General features: G+C 38.7%; 2 protein-coding genes across 2 annotated transcripts; one reads left to right on the top strand and one right to left on the bottom strand.

The window, feature by feature from the left end:
• Positions 1-7,204: 7,204 nt before the first annotated feature.
• Positions 7,205-9,922, bottom strand: LOC125769915 (pyruvate dehydrogenase E1 component subunit beta, mitochondrial). The gene is made up of 6 exons (XM_049438969.1): positions 9,552-9,922; positions 9,057-9,218; positions 8,801-8,987; positions 8,377-8,721; positions 8,206-8,286; positions 7,205-8,129 (listed from the first exon to the last, which is right to left on the bottom strand). The coding sequence occupies exons 1-6, from the start codon at positions 9,732-9,734 to the stop codon at positions 8,026-8,028; spliced, it is 1,062 nt and encodes a 353-aa protein (XP_049294926.1). The 5' UTR covers positions 9,735-9,922; the 3' UTR covers positions 7,205-8,025.
• Positions 9,923-12,913: 2,991 nt separating this feature from the next.
• On the top strand, positions 12,914-16,862 carry LOC125772341 (valine--tRNA ligase). The gene is made up of 4 exons (XM_049443949.1): positions 12,914-13,327; positions 13,589-13,756; positions 13,825-15,768; positions 15,842-16,862. The coding sequence occupies exons 1-4, from the start codon at positions 13,157-13,159 to the stop codon at positions 16,694-16,696; spliced, it is 3,138 nt and encodes a 1,045-aa protein (XP_049299906.1). The 5' UTR covers positions 12,914-13,156; the 3' UTR covers positions 16,697-16,862.
• The last annotated feature ends 175 nt before the right edge of the window (positions 16,863-17,037 follow it).

Here is a 17,037-nt window from a genome sequence, read left to right as displayed (position 1 = left end):
CTAACAAGGAGAACGGAACACTACTTACCACAGACTGAAGAGGGATAATACAATATATTAATGGGAAGGAGATAGTCGAACATGAAAAGAGACCAAGTAGAGGTGAAAGGTGAAGAGGTGTTACGAGGATTTAAAGGATTGGGCAGCACGCAGTGGAGGATCGTTACGACTCACTTCAGTGCAGCGTGTTGGTAATAATAGGGTCGTATAGGTAACAAAAAGTTGATGGCCTTAGATTATTACCCCTGTTTCTGGAATATTTTTATGTCGAAATTTAAAGAACATAATATTATTGCTTGGCTGAATAAAGGAAGACGAGAGAAAGTCGGGCGGCCCATTGGTATGTATGTGATAAACGGTGCCGGTTCCACACGACAGGACTGGGTGTGTAATTCCATCTGAAGGGCTGGCTGACTCTCCGGCTACTAGGTAACAATTTAGTAACTCTAGTAAGCCCGAAAAGGCCGGCATGATCTTAGTAGTTGTTAAGCCAAGAAGACAGAATATTATTGTTGTGGATGCTAAACTGAAACTTCTTTCAGCTTAAAGTTTTAAATAGTATAGTCATAGCCTAATTGTGATTACTTGACTAGAAAGAAAATTTAAATATTTTCTGAATACAATTTTTGATAATTTTTGTAGTGTAAACGTATCCCTCAATTATTTAGATAACAAACGGTAATGGTAGATAAACTAATTATTTTTACAGTTTTGTTTTTTTTTCTCAAATATTTTATGCTGATACCTTTTTATACTGTTATTTTAGATTGATGTATTAATATTCTTCAGATTCATTTTATTAATTTTATCTATGCTTCCATTTTTGGCTTCAAAACACTCCAGGTCGTTAGGTTTGCTTTTGAAAGACAAATTAATTAAAGTTTTCGGAAATAAAGTCATGTCTGTCGCATTCTAAATTCTAACTTTTAATCTTGAAACTACGTCTATTTGTTTTCAAATTTAATTTTCCTCTAAATGGTCAAAAAGTAATAATTACTTTAAAGAAAACGTTTAAATATCCTCTATCTCGTTTAATATAAATGAAATGAAAAAAATATTATGAAACTCTTTATCAAAGACCAGACCAGCAACTATCGACTGGTCTGTACCACTTTCTTAGCCAATAAAAGCGTCTAACGTTTAAGCCAGAATCCGAATCCGATAATCTTTGCAACCTTTAATTTAACCATTTGATCCATTAAAGTTGTGTGCGAAACATAAAACTCGTGCTTATATTAATCATTCATCTTGTTAGTTACAAACCGTTTGTTGGAGTTTTGTTGCCAACCGAGCACGCCGGCCTTTCAAAGCAAACAAATATTTACTTGAAACATTTTTTATGCATTTCTCCCTCTGCTGAAGGATGTTTATTTGCAATGCAGAGCATGGTGCAAGGCTACCAAAAATTAATTATAAGAAAACCATTTTTCTTCTAGCTGTTTAACCCACTAAAGCACACGTTCTTTTACTTAAGTGAATAACGAAGAATGAATGGTATAAAAGATGTTCATTCTTTTTTCGTCAAGCGTTCAAAAAAAAAACAATATTGACTTTTTTCCTCTGCTAGAACGTACCTTATTACTGATAGCTTTGTACTTTCATCATATTATCACGGACAGCAAAAAAAAAATGTCTACTTATAACTTTGGAGTCAATTGGTAAACCTCCCCTTAGTCAACTTTGTAACACTTTTCACAATGGAAAAGTTGAAAATTTTGCCATTTTTTTTATACTCCGTACATAATTGCCTTTGCATTGAAGTTAACTTATAATTTACACTTATTTGAATCCTTCAGTCCTTTGATCCAGGAAAGATTAAATAAATAAAAACTAAGGTACGGACACAAACACAGTGTACAATATACTTACCGTCTTACAAACTTAGTCTTCAGGTATAATCAAGCGACAACATCAATGGTTTTCTCCGCAGTGCGGATATTTCTTATTCATTTTATGTTTAGCGAAATTTTGAAAATTTTACCTACGTTGAACTAATGTGTTATGTTTAATGATGTATGCCTACATGCATGTATGATGTGCTCCTGGTCCAAAGAAATCCAAAGAACAAACCACAACAAAACTGATACAAACCAAAATAAAAACAGGAAATTTCAGTAGGAACTGCACTACGTTTCTAGATGCTGCTGGCTGATTAGAACACCCTTATTGTGGGTCATGTTATAAGAGAGACTGCACAGCGTCGTACACCAACCCACACATCTTGAGTTTGTGGACAGATCCGTACTACCTTTAGAAATTGGATAAATATTTATATAAAAAATTAGCATAAACTGATTTCTATGGTTTTTATGTGTCTCAATTGAGGAATATATTGTCACTATTCATGAATACAAATACAATTAATGCAATTATATTTTTCGCTGCTGCCAAACCTGTCGCTGCATGACTATTGTACTAATTTCACTACATATTTTAATTTGATTTGATGATATATTATTTATATTGTTTTGCCCATTTTTCTTGAGTCTAGTAAAATCTTTTTACTAAACCTAGATAATAAAAGCAGTTTCCCAAACTACCCCCAAATGCTAAAGTTTGTGCTTTAATCGACTTTTCAGCTTGCTTGCATCGGAAAAGAAATTACTCTTGTCGCCAATGTTCCGAAAGAGTGATTCTATTGCTAGTCGTAAGGTTAAGTCAACATGCTGAAAGGCAATATCGCCAACATGGCCTTATTCAGCATAGATACTATCGAACTATTTCTACATTGAGTAAACCAAGCCCAGGTTCGTAACGTAAAGATGAAAGAGACCAGTTCAAAGAAACTGGTACCGCTTGACTTTGCTAAGATGTGATTTAAGATAAAGTGAAACATGTCTACATGAAGTGTGTATTTCAAAAATATGTATTTTTATCCTTCAAATTCGTAACACACCGTGTGTGTACATGTTTATGACTTTGGATCATGAGAAATAACTCGTCTCATGTTTAGCAACACATCGTGTCGACAAGTTTATCGTTCGCTATATTATTTATCTGGTTTTATTTAATGTTAAATCAATTATATATTTTAAAAAAAACGTTACGATTAATTCACATTAACTAAATTTCGTGTTATTTTTTTTTTGCTCAGAATTGCTAATAAAACATACAAAACAAAAATATGAAAAAAGGTGGAAAAGGTGGAAAATGATATTGCTCGTTTGCTACCCCATTAGCACTTACTATAGGGGATTAATGGTTGACAAATTCTCAAATTATTCACATTTATCATGCTCTCTCTAATACAACCAGCCGCCTACCAGGTCCCTTGCGGCGGTGGCAACATCCCTTGAATTCGCGTATGAAGAAGATGGGTCGTAAAACACCAAACGTTACTTAGAGCGATAAAATATTCATTCGCTTGTAGAAGGAATCTTTCATACTCCTTTTATAATTCATATATTAAAATGTTGCGTAGCACGATAGTAACACAATGAGAAGCACAAAAGGGGATCACTATGTTGAACCGATATACATTAGCAAACGCATATGCAATATGGTGGTACAATTGTTTTAGATCATCGTGGCGCAATACTTTTAGCGTTATCCGCCAATCAATCATCATCTAGGCTCGAGCATCTTACGAATCGGGAATTGCTTAATGTCGTTTACAAACTACCTTAAGCAAACGAAAGAGTTAATAGAAAGCTGCATAATATATGCCATAGTAAAAGCAATACATGTATCAAACGTAATTGTTTACCATGGTACAGCAAGCGGGTGTGGTAGATATTTGGTAAGCCTAATTATGACAAGATGGAACATTCGAAACATTGCCGCTCTTGTCTTTAATTACTTCCTCGTGATGTGAATAATGGCTTTCATTTCCTTTGCGTGACACGAATTAAATCCCCCTTTGAGTAGATATGCCTAATACTCTTTATCTTCTGAAACCTGAGATGATGGGTAAGATTGATGATACAATTTGAACACGAGATTTAGTGCGCCGTGTGCTCACCTTTGCTCCAGTTTCGTGTAAATGTTCGATACATCATAAACCCCATATGCAACGGACAAACAACCTAGATTGTTTAAAAAGGTTACAACAATATGTTCGCAAAAAAAACATACAATTCATCGTTCATGTTTAATCTTCAGCATTCGTCTTTAATGCGATTGTAACGTGCGTCGGTTAACATTTAATTAAAAACCTTAAAAGATAAGCTCAAACGGATGTTCCTAAAAATACCACCGCTAGGTTTAAATTTAATTGTTTTGCTGCTCAACGAGGAACCACATTTATATCCACGGGCAAATTATTTTTCAATGTTCGGAATTGCGTTTGGTTAGTTAATTTATGGTAACTATTAAGGATTTTTTTTAAATCATAATAATAAATTGATCATTGCACTATTTGTATTTTAAGGTCATAGGTACATACCAAAATAAACGATCAAAATATTTTTTTTTAATTAGTACATTCGATAGTTGAAATATTGAATTTGCATCCAATGCCGTAGCAGACGCTCATTTGTTTCAAGTTATCGAAATGTTTTTAACACACAAAAGGATCATAAATATAGATGGAAAGGCATTCGAGCTATGCAAAACATTTACAACATTATCATCGAAGAAATACTCCAAAAACCAACCAAATACGGAGCGAAATCATCAAAGCAAATTTTACGTGTGACCCTTGCCGGCCATTCACCCTCGTAAAGCAAAACAATCAAATACCGTTCCGTGGTAACCATCGTAGATAGAGAGAAAGCAAAAAAAAAAAAACGTTTCACCACCATAAAACTCGTACATGTGTTGTTTTTATTCATTTGTATGTTAATATTTTACCTTTTCACTTACGAGAAGACTGTGTACCCTTTCACTTTGCCCTATTGTTGTATTTTCAATATCGGTAAGTTTCCAATAAAAACGCTATAAAAAAGCAATAAACTTCTTAATAATTTCCAACTGCCAGACCTGGTAGTGTATCGTTTGTTAAGCATTTTAGGTAGTGCAATATTGTAATATGTATTCCATATTTCGGACAGCATCCAGCTTACACAAGCAATTTATCATTTAAACCCGGAAGTACACCTGTATACTGTTCATAGAATGTAAAGAACAAACAATTACATTTAGCATGGGTATATTATTATCATAATAGTTGTTTCATTTAATAGAAAAAAAATTAGCCACGAATATTTTAGTACCTCCTCTTGTTTTGTACGTGAGGTACTTCAGTGGTGGTACGGTATACGAATCCTGCTTGCTAAGCTTTCCTTTACACATTCTTAGTATATAGGCCATATGCCCGATCTAAAATACTCGTTGGTAATATGGATGATACCATACAGATAGAGATAATATGTATTAGCTGTATTAGCACTACATGCAGCATTATATGCAGTTGGATGCGTGTCTACCAGGGATACATGATCCTCAGAAGATAGCATTCAGCGGTGTTGGAACCACTTTCAGGTATTTAAGACAATAAGAGAATCGTGTTTGTAAAGTCAGTTGACCTCCAAAATCTATTCTTTACCTCCAAATCTATTCTATTATTCTTTAATCCGAATTTAATGTTTTACTACCATAGACGGAAAGGCAGTAATGAATACTGATATACTCTGATGTTGAGGTACTTAAACGATGTAAATGGTTTTTTTTTGTACAATTGAAAAACAACAAACTTTTGCAATTATTTAATATTGTTATTACAATTGAATCCTTGTTTTCTATTCTATTTCTGGTGAAACTTAACGCTGAATAAAACATTCTAATGACCTTAGAAGGAGTTAAGAAATTGCCCTGCCTTACGAAACCTTCGTTGCCGTGAATGTTTTGTATGGTTCCAACTTTGAACATCAGTTCACTGAACCATGCAAATGCAACACAAACACACTCATCGATCTCTATGGAATTAACCGGCTTAAAAATGGAATATAATGTGTATATAGATATGACAATCGTTTTGTTTTTTGCTACGATATCCGCAGACCAACGCACCAGCATTGTTTAATATTTTGTTTTCCGACATCCACGAAAAGATCACACATCTCTTGGCAATCGTTATATGCGCGACAGCAGTGTTGATTGTATAATTCACCGGGATGCACTCTTGCATTCAAGCCGTCGAATAACAAACGATGCTAATGTAGTGTTAAAAAGCAACCGACTGGAAAACACTACATACTCGAAAGTCTCATGGCAAGTGACACGGTGTTCAGCACACTCTAGCGGAGTTATGTCCATGCGTAATTTACCCTATTGGAATGGAATAAAATAAACCAAACCAAATAAAACAGTCGATTTTGCAAGCGAAATATAATCGCAAAATATGTAAGAATATCATGAAACATCACAGCACGATGCTATTTTGCTTTCAGTATCCAGTTTCTTCCTTTTTGCTTCAGGAGATATATATAATTAATAGGATATTAATTAATTTAAATTTATTTACCAATAAATTAGGTACTTATTAAAGGATAATATTTCACAATTAAAATTAAAATTAACAGTACGTTAACAAATGCAATCATTATTATATTGAAGTCATTGAAGCAAAGGATAATACAATGATGAATTTCTATTAAAAATGGGAACTATGTTTGTGTTATGTTACACCTCGAATTACTGGTTAGACATTTTTAGTATCGATTAAAATTCTTTGCCATTCTTTCTGTAGGATCCGAACAATCATGAGGTTAATAAATTTGGATTTGTCTATAGAAGAAAGAACAGGATTTCAAACCCAAAATTTGTTATATGTAATCAAGAACATATTTCTTTTAGTTTTTTTTTAATATGCTGTATATATTACCCTGGTTAGGGTCGAGCACATTGCGAAGGCATGGCCAGGTTCCCAATTAGTTTTGAAGTGTAGTTAGAAGTTGTTTTAAATAATTTAAATTACCCCATTCCTTCCTACTTCAACGGGAGGAAAATTACACTCCTCATATCAGTCAAGAATGAATCAGCAAGCCGGACAGAACCATCCGGTTCAGATTGTCTTAACTATACCAGCGATTTCAATGAATACACGAAAGCATATCAGGGGCAAAGGAGTTTCAGCCCGCATCATTACCTTCTGCTCCCAAAGATAATTAAAAAGGTACGAAACTATTCATCATACAATTCAAATTATTTTCTCAGTTATTACATCAGATAATTATGTTTTGGTTGGCTTAGTCAACTGAATTTGGGTAAATTTTATCATTTTTTTTTCTAGTGACACAACAAAAAATTACGCAAAACGCAACAATTTCCTGAGCATAATATCTTTCAACTAGATTTATTTGTCCCAGTTTATATTGCATTTCATTACCATACCGATTCGAACAGCAGATCAGAGTTTTCCTTTCCATGGTACCGTTTGTGTAGTTTGTTCTGTGGATTTTGCATTCTTGAGTTTATCCTTGATGGTGAAATGTGAATAATTTATTTACAATTGTTTCTCGTAGCTATATCTTAATTCTTCTGGTGGAGTAATGATTCGTTACTTTTCTTGGCGGCGTTTCGCTAGCTGGCGTATAAATGAGTTCCTCTGCATATTGAAAGATGTAATGAAGCATACAAACATTTGTTAAACCGGTGACAAAAGAAATCCTATACAAGCTTCTATCGTTTTTTTTTTTTAATATATGCCCTTGGCATAAGGTGATGTGTTAAGAAAACTAAAAATCTCTATGAAATTACAATAAATTAGCTCCAGTTGCTTTACGGACAGCATTTTCTTTTGCTTACGCAGATCTTATTCTACCGTCTTCCAAACTCGTGCCAAAAACACATTCGGCTAGGTGCTACTACACTCATGTGAAATACGGATTTCGTAGCTACGTCCCATAGATTAAAATTCCCAAAACAACGCTAATGTTACATCAACGAATTAATTGAACAGAAATTTGCCTGAAACATGCCAAAAATGAAAGGAAATAAAAAGTGGTTTATCACCTGTCTAACACTGTCTAATCAAAACAGAACTGTAATATGCCTGGCATCACTGAAACCCTCTATGGACAACAATCATGTTTTTGTATGTTTTGAACTGCAAAGAACATGCTTTCAATTGGATGGGCCTGAGATTTACTTCACACCTAGCACCTTATTAACGGCAGTGACAACATCAGGTACTTGTGGAAGCGCAGCTGCTTCTAATGTCTTAGCGTAGGGCATTGGAACATCGACACCTAGCAAAAGAAATAGAAGAAGCGTAAATAAATGTTACAGACGATAACTATTCTCCCAGTGAAAGGACCTACTGACCGGTGACACGCCAAATCGGTGCATCCAGATGGAAGAATGTCTCGTGTTCCATGATGCGCGCACAGATTTCTGAGCCAATGCCTGTAAAAAATGTAATACCCAATCGAAATACAAATTACAACCAGTTGTATGGCACAAACATTGAGAAGAAGAGAGAGAGGGATCACTTACCGCTTTGAGGCCATCCCTGCTCTACCGTCACGAGATGGTGAGTCTTTTGTACGGACTTGAAAATAGTTTCCGAGTCCAAAGGACGAAGTGATCGTAAGTTGATGACTTCTGCTTCGATTCCTTTACCCGCCAGTTCGTTGGCCGCTTGGAGTGCGGTCTCAACAGATTTGGAGTGTGAAACTATAGTGATGTGCTTACCAGGCCGCATTATCTTTGCCTTGCCAATAGGTAGCACAAAGTTCTTGTCTAAAACTTGATCGGACACGGGGTAACTTACTCCATATACCATTTCGTTTTCCAACACTACTACTGGATCTGGATCGCGAATGGCAGCCTTCAACAGTCCTGCAGTAAAGAAAAGACAATTACACATATCGCCGTAATTATTTCCATATCATATGGACAGGTCAACAAACAATCCTACCTTTTGCATCTTCGCTGTCATATGGTGATACCACTTTCAAACCGGGACAATGCGAATACCAGGCGCCAAAGCATTGCGAATGCTGTGCCGCAACACCTGCTGCAGCTCCATTTGGACCACGAAACACAATCGGAACGTTGACTGTACCGGCAGACATGTAGAACGTTTTAGCGGCGGAATTGATAACCTTCAAAGGGAGTGTAAATACAGTTAGATTTTCATTGATTTTTAATTTGTTTGTTTCACCCGCTCGTACCTGATCGATGGCCTGCATCGAAAAGTTGAATGTCATGAATTCGCAAACCGGACGCAGTCCAGCCATTGCCGCACCAACTGCAATACCGGCGAAACCCATTTCCGTAATGGGAGTATCGATTACTCGCTTATCTCCGTATTTCTTCCACAGTCCTCGGGAAACCTGCCAAGATCAGAATGTAAACAAACACGCATCTGAATCCATGACGTTCACTATCACTTTTGCATCCATGCACTACACTGCGAAATTCTGGCTTCAAAGCTAGCTGCTTTGATGTATTAGATAACCTTTCCTTGTGTTCATATATTATTTTTATTTGTTTTGCGCGTAACATGAACACCATGACCCTTCTTTGCCCTCAAACTGAAACTGTTTTATTTTTTTTTCCTCTTTGCAACCACTACACACAGGATTGTCACTAGAGATATGTTTACGTAATCGTTCTTTTATCTTTGCAGAGACCAACAAATGGTAAGTCCTGCATCGATTTCTTACCTTGTACGCACCATCATACTGGGCCACTTCTTCACCGAGCAGGAACACCTTCTCGTCCCGTTCCATTTCTTCATCAAGCGCTGCGTTAAGGGCATCGCGGACGGTCAATTGTTGGGCTGAGACCGCTTTAGAGGTCGAGAACGACCGACGGGACAAATTACGTACGGCGGAAGCAAGCATCATAGCTATATCGAATAACAATTCAAACAACGCAGCTTTTTACTGCGCTACTTGATCGAAGATGGAAACAACACAGAAATGCCCGATTACCGGAAAGGGATCAGTCGTTCGTAGCGGTTTTACTACGCGATTCGGTTTTTTGACTTACGAATTACCACACACTGAACACAGATGTGCAATTTTTCCACACAAACACAAATACACATTGAAATGTTCCAAATTGTCTTTGGTTTGACATTTTCAGCCGAGGTTAATATATAAACTTCCGATAATTGAATCTGACCCAAACGACAAATTGAAAAATATTCGACATTCGGAACAACGTCATTTGCTACATTTTGTTAGCAAACGAGGTCGGATCAACGTCGAAAGAAAGTATTTATACGACGATAACAGCGACGTCGCGTGTACTCAGGTGATAGTGATGGATTCGCGAGCTGATAATGGAAAAAAGAAAAATGAACAATCTTCTGTTTCCTTTCCATTATGATTTCATTAGTTGTTGCTACCGTCTTTATGTGCTATTTATTAAGTACTGTTGGAATTCCATATAATTCTAGAAAAAGCATATCCGTAACAAACTACAGGTAAACATTACTGTGTTTGTTGTACCTTTTTTTTTAATGAAGCAGTCTGTCGGCACAACGGTAATGATTCAAACGAAGGACCGGAGCAAATTCCAGTTACATCTCTTTGGTTGGTGGCAGTGCTTAGTCGTACACGATTTTTTTCAAAATTTTGTATGGGATTTGACCAAAGTGTATTAATTTAGGAGGTGAATTTTTATCAATCTGATAGGGCGCCATTTTGGTGGACATCTGTCAGATTTTGTTTACAAAATCATATGGGTTGCCTCTACCTAAATAAACAAGCTGGCGCTGAAAGTAATGAATTCAATTCGCTTCAAGTTCAACTAGCTTGTGTTCACAATCACAAAACCTTCTCGCACACATTATCGAAGATATACCGCCGAAAAAACATACTTTCAAATGATTTCTATGCAAAGCCATCTTAAAACAAAAGAGCAATCCGAAAGTACAAGAAGCCTGAAAGTAAACACGATACAGTGTTTTCCATGACAATTCAAAATTGTTATTTGATTTAAAAAAACTGCAAAAAAGTAATTTTTGGATACAAAAACAGTTTTGCGGTTTCGAAATAAAAGAAACTTGCATTGATTAGTCGATTGTAATATAAAATTAAGCGTATTTTACAACAAAACTCGCTCATTGATTTTAAACATTGGATTAAAACTTTCAATTGGCATGAAACACACTGTGCCTTCGCCAAATCGTCACTTCCACCACCACCAATCTCCTTCACTCCCACCCTCAATGACCACGGAACACTTCTGTCATGTTGAGAAATGTCTATTTGCTCTGGATAACTCTACCTCCTATATTAAAATACCTTGGATTTGACAGATAAAATCGGATGTCGAATTTGATCGACGACCAAATCAAAATTTTTTGATCAAATTGAACTCGCTTGTATAAAGGCGAAATTGTTGTTATTTTCTCGATGTTAATGTCAACAAATTATTTCAATATTTTTTTAGTTACCAAATAAAAAAGCCGTACGACCAAATCAAATGCGCAATGGCACCTCTTTGGTTTGGTCGTGCGACTAAGCATTGCCAGCAGCCTTTCCTTTTTTACGGTTTAGGCTAACGTCTGAAATAAGGACTCCCCCTCTCACAGTCACTCACGTGAGTGACTATTTTTCGTGCAGGGTGGTTCACAATCGTAATTGTGACGGTTGCGTGTTTTTTTATTATCGTGTTTCCAGGCACAGACACCTGAGGGCATGGCCGTCGAAGAAGAAAATGTAGCAATTGGTGCCATCTATCGACCACAGGTCAAAGATTGGCGATCCGTTGGATACCGCCCGCGTTATGGGGCAAAGTTGGGCCAAAAAGGAGGAAAATTTTACGATTTCACAAACAGGGTATGGAACTTGGTTCCTCGATTAATAAATTAATTTTCACTGTGCGCAAGTCCCCTTACAATGTATTTGTATTTATAAAAAAGGACCACAATACATAGCCTCCGAACCACCCTGTACGAAAAATTGACACGCAGATGAGTGACCGTGAGTGGGGGGTCCTTATTTCAGACTTTAGTCGTCCTTATTTCAGACTTTAGCCTAAATTTGGGCTAAAGTCTGAAACACGACCCCCCCACTCACGGTCACTCATCTGCGTGTCAATTTTTCGTACATGGTGGTTCGGAGACTATGCAATGTGGCCTGAATTTGATTTTTTTTACAATTACTATTAAATTGTAAGGAGGTTTTCGCATAGTGAAAAGTGATTTATTCATCGAGGAACCAAGTTCCATACGTTGTTTGTGAAACCGTAAAATTTTCCTCATTTTTGGCCCAACTTTGCCCCATAGCTCCGCCGGTATCCAAGATATCGCCAAACTTTCTTCTGGCCATGGCTAGATGGCACTTGTGGCTACATTTCGTCCATGCACCACTAATCGCTACCATGTCTGTGGCCGCTATTCGCGAAAGCTCCAACGGATCGCCAATCTTTGACCTGTGGTCGATAGATGGCACCAATTGCTACATTTTCTTCTTCGACGGCCATGCCCTCAGGTGTCTGTGTCTCGAAACATAATTAAAAAAACACGCAACCGATTTCGAACCACCCTGCATGAAAAAAAGTCACTCAAATGAGTGCCCGTGAGTGGGGGGGGTCTTGTTTCAGACTTTAGCCGCAAGTTCCATACCCTGTTTGTGAAATCGTAAAATTTTCCTCATTTTTGGCCCAACTTTGCCCCATAGCTCCGCCGGTATCCAAGATATCGCCAAACTTTCTTCTGGCCATGGCTAGATGGCACTTGTGGCTACATTTCGTCCATGCACCACTAATCGCTACCATGTCTGTGGCCGCTATTCGCGAAAGCTCCAACGGATCGCCAATCTTTGACCTGTGGTCGATAGATGGCACCAATTGCTACATTTTCTTCTTCGACGGCCATGCCCTCAGGTGTCTGTGTCTCGAAACATAATTAAAAAAACACGCAACCGATTTCGAACCACCCTGCACGGAAAAAAGTCACTCAAATGAGTGCCCGTGAGTGGGGGGGGTCGTGTTTCAGACTTAAGCCTAAATTTGTCCACAACCGTTAAAAGTGTATCTCGGGCACTACCTGTAATTGTTTCTTGGGGAAAATGTTACATGGGGTATTTTGCAGAATTCAATACTGTCATTTTTTCCGTCGCGTGGTTGCTTACCTTTCTACGTCAGTTGTTTTTCGGAACGATCGACGGGAGAATTAGCCTACAGTGGGTCTTAAATTCACTTTTGTTACACTTGTTGTGGAAGTGAGCATTAAAAAATACATCCCAGTTCATCACAAACTTTTCTTTCATAGTGTAAAACTCGTGTGTAGAAAAGCTCTCCTGTTAACGTTAGTATGACGAATCCGGATGGTGCTCAAGATAACGGTGCTACTGCAGCACCGGTGAAAACCGAAAAACAGTTAAAAAAAGAAGCAGAAAAAGCGGCCAAGTTGGCAAAATTGCAAGAGAAGTTGAACAAAAAACAGCAGCAAGAGCAGCAAGCAGCTTCGAAGCCCAAAACTGAGGTGTGTTATTTATTCCACATATTGCATCACATTTCTGATATGTTTCTGCATATGAACGTACGAAAAGTAAGCACGTTGGCAAGCTGGCAATTAGAAAGGGTATTACCATTTGGAACAGTATATCAAAAGTGAAAGGCACAGATCAATCTTCTGTATTGATTTGGGCCATCACTTGTACGAAAATCTTCGCCAACGGATAAAATGCAACATCTAAGCCACGAACTTTGACCTATAACCTTTACAAACATTTACTATTTACAGAAAAAAGTGAAGGAGAGCAAAGAAGCGGCAGTTTACACTGGCACTACAAAGGACGGGGAAAAGAAAGATTTATCCGGTCCATTCCCCGATTCCTATAGCCCGCAGTATGTGGAAGCAGCATGGTATAGCTGGTGGGAGAAGGAAGGTTTTTTTAAGCCTGAGTATGGGGTACGTATAGAGTGGTAGAGACTGGGTTCGGAAACATCTTGCTTCATTCCTTTCCTTTTTCTATGCAGCGCAAGTTAAACAACCCGAAGGGACAGTTTGTGATGGTGATACCCCCTCCCAACGTTACTGGCTCTTTACATCTTGGCCACGCATTGACGAATGCCATTGAGGATGCTATCACTCGTTGGCATCGAATGAAAGGCCGTACGACACTGTGGGTGCCGGGATGCGATCACGCCGGTATAGCAACGCAGGTCGTTGTTGAGAAAAAACTGTTTCGAGAGCACAATCAAACGAGACATGATTTGGGGCGTGAAAAGTTCATCGACAAGATATGGCAATGGCGCAATGAAAAGGGCGATCGCATCTATCATCAGCTGAAAAAACTGGGCTCTTCGTTCGATTGGGACCGGGCATGCTTTACAATGGACCCGAAACTATGCAAAGCCGTCACGGAAGCGTTTGTTAGAATGCATGAGATGGGTATGGTTTACCGTAGCAGTCGTTTGGTGAACTGGTCTTGCACGTTACGCTCTGCCATATCCGACATCGAAGTGGACAAGATAGAAGTGACCGGACGCACGCAACTATCTATCCCCGGCTATATCGAAAAGGTCGAATTTGGAGTGCTTGTGTCCTTTGCCTACAAAGTCATTGGTAGCGATAGTGATGAGATTGTGGTAGCAACAACACGTGTTGAAACAATGCTGGGCGATTCAGCCGTAGCAGTGCACCCGAAGGATGCACGCTATCAACATCTGCACGGAAAATTCGTCCAGCATCCATTCTGCGACCGTAAGTTACCCATCGTGTGTGACGAGTTTGTGGAAATGGCATTCGGAACGGGTGCCGTCAAAATAACACCAGCGCACGATCCAAACGATTACGACGTTGGCAAACGGCACAATCTTCCGTTTATTACAATTTTCTCCGACGATGGTATCATTGTGGGCGATTATGGAACCTTCACTGGCATGAAGCGATTCGATGCTCGTAAAGCTATACTGAATGCATTGCAAGAGAAGGGACTATACCGGGACACGAAGGACAATCCAATGGTGGTGCCTGTTTGTTCTCGGTCGAAGGACATTGTGGAACCGTTAATCAAACCGCAATGGTACGTCAAGTGCAGCGAGATGGCAGCTAAGGCGACTGATGCCGTGCGCTCAGGGGAGCTTACAATCACACCGGACGTGCACAAGAAAATCTGGTACCACTGGATGGATGAAATACGTGATTGGTGTGTATCACGTCAACTTTGGTGGGGTCATCGAATTCCGGCATATCAAGTAGTGTTCAAGGATCCTGCTAAAGCACCGAAAAATTTAAGCGACGAAAATCTGTGGTACGTTGGTCGCACGGAAACAGAAGCACTTGCCAAGGCTGCGGCCGCACTGCACGTGGACAAATCGCTCATTAGTTTGAAGCAAGATGAAGACGTGCTTGATACGTGGTTCAGTTCCGGTTTGTTCCCCTTTTCCGTGTTCGGCTGGCCTGACAATACGGACGATCTTAAGCTGTTCTATCCTACCACACTACTGGAGACGGGACATGATATTCTCTTCTTCTGGGTTGCCCGCATGGTGTTCTTCGGCCAAACGTTACTAGGAAAACTTCCCTTTAAGGAGGTGTTCTTACATCCGATGGTGCGGGATGCACACGGTCGCAAGATGTCCAAATCGCTGGGTAATGTAATCGATCCTATGGACGTGATAACAGGTATATCGCTCGAAGGGTTGCACAAACAACTGTACGATTCAAATTTGGATCCAAAGGAAATTGAAAAGGCTAAAGAAGGTCAGAAGCAAGATTACCCGAATGGCATTCCGGAATGTGGTACTGATGCATTACGATTTGCACTGTGTGCGTATATGACACAAGCGAGAGATATCAATCTGGATATTCAGCGCGTCCAAGGCTATCGTTTCTTCTGCAACAAGCTCTGGAACGCCACTAAGTTTGCTTTGATGTATTTCCCAGGCACTGAGAAGTATGACATCATTACATCACTGGTAAGTGTTCTTTATAATACTTGTATGTATCCTTTTATTTAACATTTTTCTTTTCTGGAACAAAAACAAACAGGATGGTTCAGAAAGCAATATTGATCGATGGATTCTCTCACGGCTTGCCGGGTGCATTGAGATTTCGAATCGCGGTTTCGAAAAATATGAATTTGCGCAGGCAACGAATGCATGCTATAACTTCTGGCTCTACGATCTGTGCGACGTGTATCTGGAGTGCTTGAAATCCGTCTTTCAGATGAATGATGAACCTGCTAAAGCAGCAGCACGCCGAACGCTATACACGTGCCTCAATTTGGGTCTGAAATTACTATCCCCCTTCATGCCGTTCATTACTGAGGAACTGTATCAACGACTGCCAAGAGGAGACATTGCCACGGTGGCTAGTATCTGTGTCGCATCCTATCCCGAGCAATCTACTAGCCCATGGAAGGATGAATCAATCGAGAAGGGATTCGAATTCGTACAAAAAACGGCCCGAGACATTCGTTCGGCCCGTAGCGACTACAATATCCCGAACAAGATCAAAACCGATGCGTATTTTATATGTAGTGACGAAGGTGTGCGCAGTGCTCTAGAACGCTTCACTCTAGAACTGGAAACAATGGCATTTTCCCAGGTCAACTTTGGCACGGTGCCACCTGCTGGTTGTGCTATCCTTACCATTTCCGGACAGTGTGTGGTACACCTCATGTTGAAGGGTTTGATCGAGGTGGACAAAGAAATTGAGAAAATGACGAAAAAACAAGAAACTCTGTTGCAATCCATTGCAAAGCTGCAACAAGCAATGGGCGTTCCGAACTACGCCAGCAAAGTGCCCGAAGATGTTCGAAAAGCAAACGTGGAAAAGTTGGACCAATCGAAGGTGGAAATAGAACGATTGTCTTCCGCCATCGATACACTGAAGTTAATGTAATCAATTTAACATTTGATTACCTACACACAAAAATCTTCATAATACGCACCACACATTTTGATTTTATTATTGCATGTCCCTATATAATCGACAGTAAACGGGGATTAATTTATGGAAAGAGCGTGATTCTTCTTGCATGGCAATAAAAATTAATATCATTACCCTATAGATTGTTTTCAAAAGCTATTACACCTGTTTTTAAATTTGTTATTCGGAGAAATATAAAATACTATTTAAAATTAATTAAAAAACGGCTTTGAAGACTAAACTACAGATGATCCTGATTAAACTTTTGATCAACAAAACTAATAAGTTTAACTAAACGAAATTAATTTAAAAAA

The sequence above is a fragment of the Anopheles funestus genome, chromosome 3RL (genome assembly GCF_943734845.2).
Source record: "Anopheles funestus chromosome 3RL, idAnoFuneDA-416_04, whole genome shotgun sequence".
NCBI lineage: Eukaryota > Metazoa > Arthropoda > Insecta > Diptera > Culicidae > Anopheles > Anopheles funestus.
This window is presented reverse-complemented; position numbering and strand designations above follow the sequence as displayed.

Excerpts from the sequence above, each read along its gene's own strand:
- LOC125772341 (XM_049443949.1), top strand. The coding sequence starts at position 13,157 with ATGACGAATCCGGATGGTGCTCAAGATAACGGTGCTACTGCAGCACCG. Across the intron at positions 13,328-13,588 it reads CTTCGAAGCCCAAAACTGAG|AAAAAAGTGAAGGAGAGCAA; the intron begins GTGTGTTATTTA and ends TACTATTTACAG. Across the intron at positions 13,757-13,824 it reads TTTTTAAGCCTGAGTATGGG|CGCAAGTTAAACAACCCGAA; the intron begins GTACGTATAGAG and ends TTTTCTATGCAG.
- LOC125769915 (XM_049438969.1), bottom strand. The coding sequence starts at position 9,734 with ATGATGCTTGCTTCCGCCGTACGTAATTTGTCCCGTCGGTCGTTCTCG. Across the intron at positions 8,988-9,056 it reads CGATGCAGGCCATCGATCAG|GTTATCAATTCCGCCGCTAA; the intron begins GTACGAGCGGGT and ends CTCCCTTTGAAG. Across the intron at positions 8,722-8,800 it reads TGACAGCGAAGATGCAAAAG|GACTGTTGAAGGCTGCCATT; the intron begins GTAGGATTGTTT and ends TCTTTACTGCAG.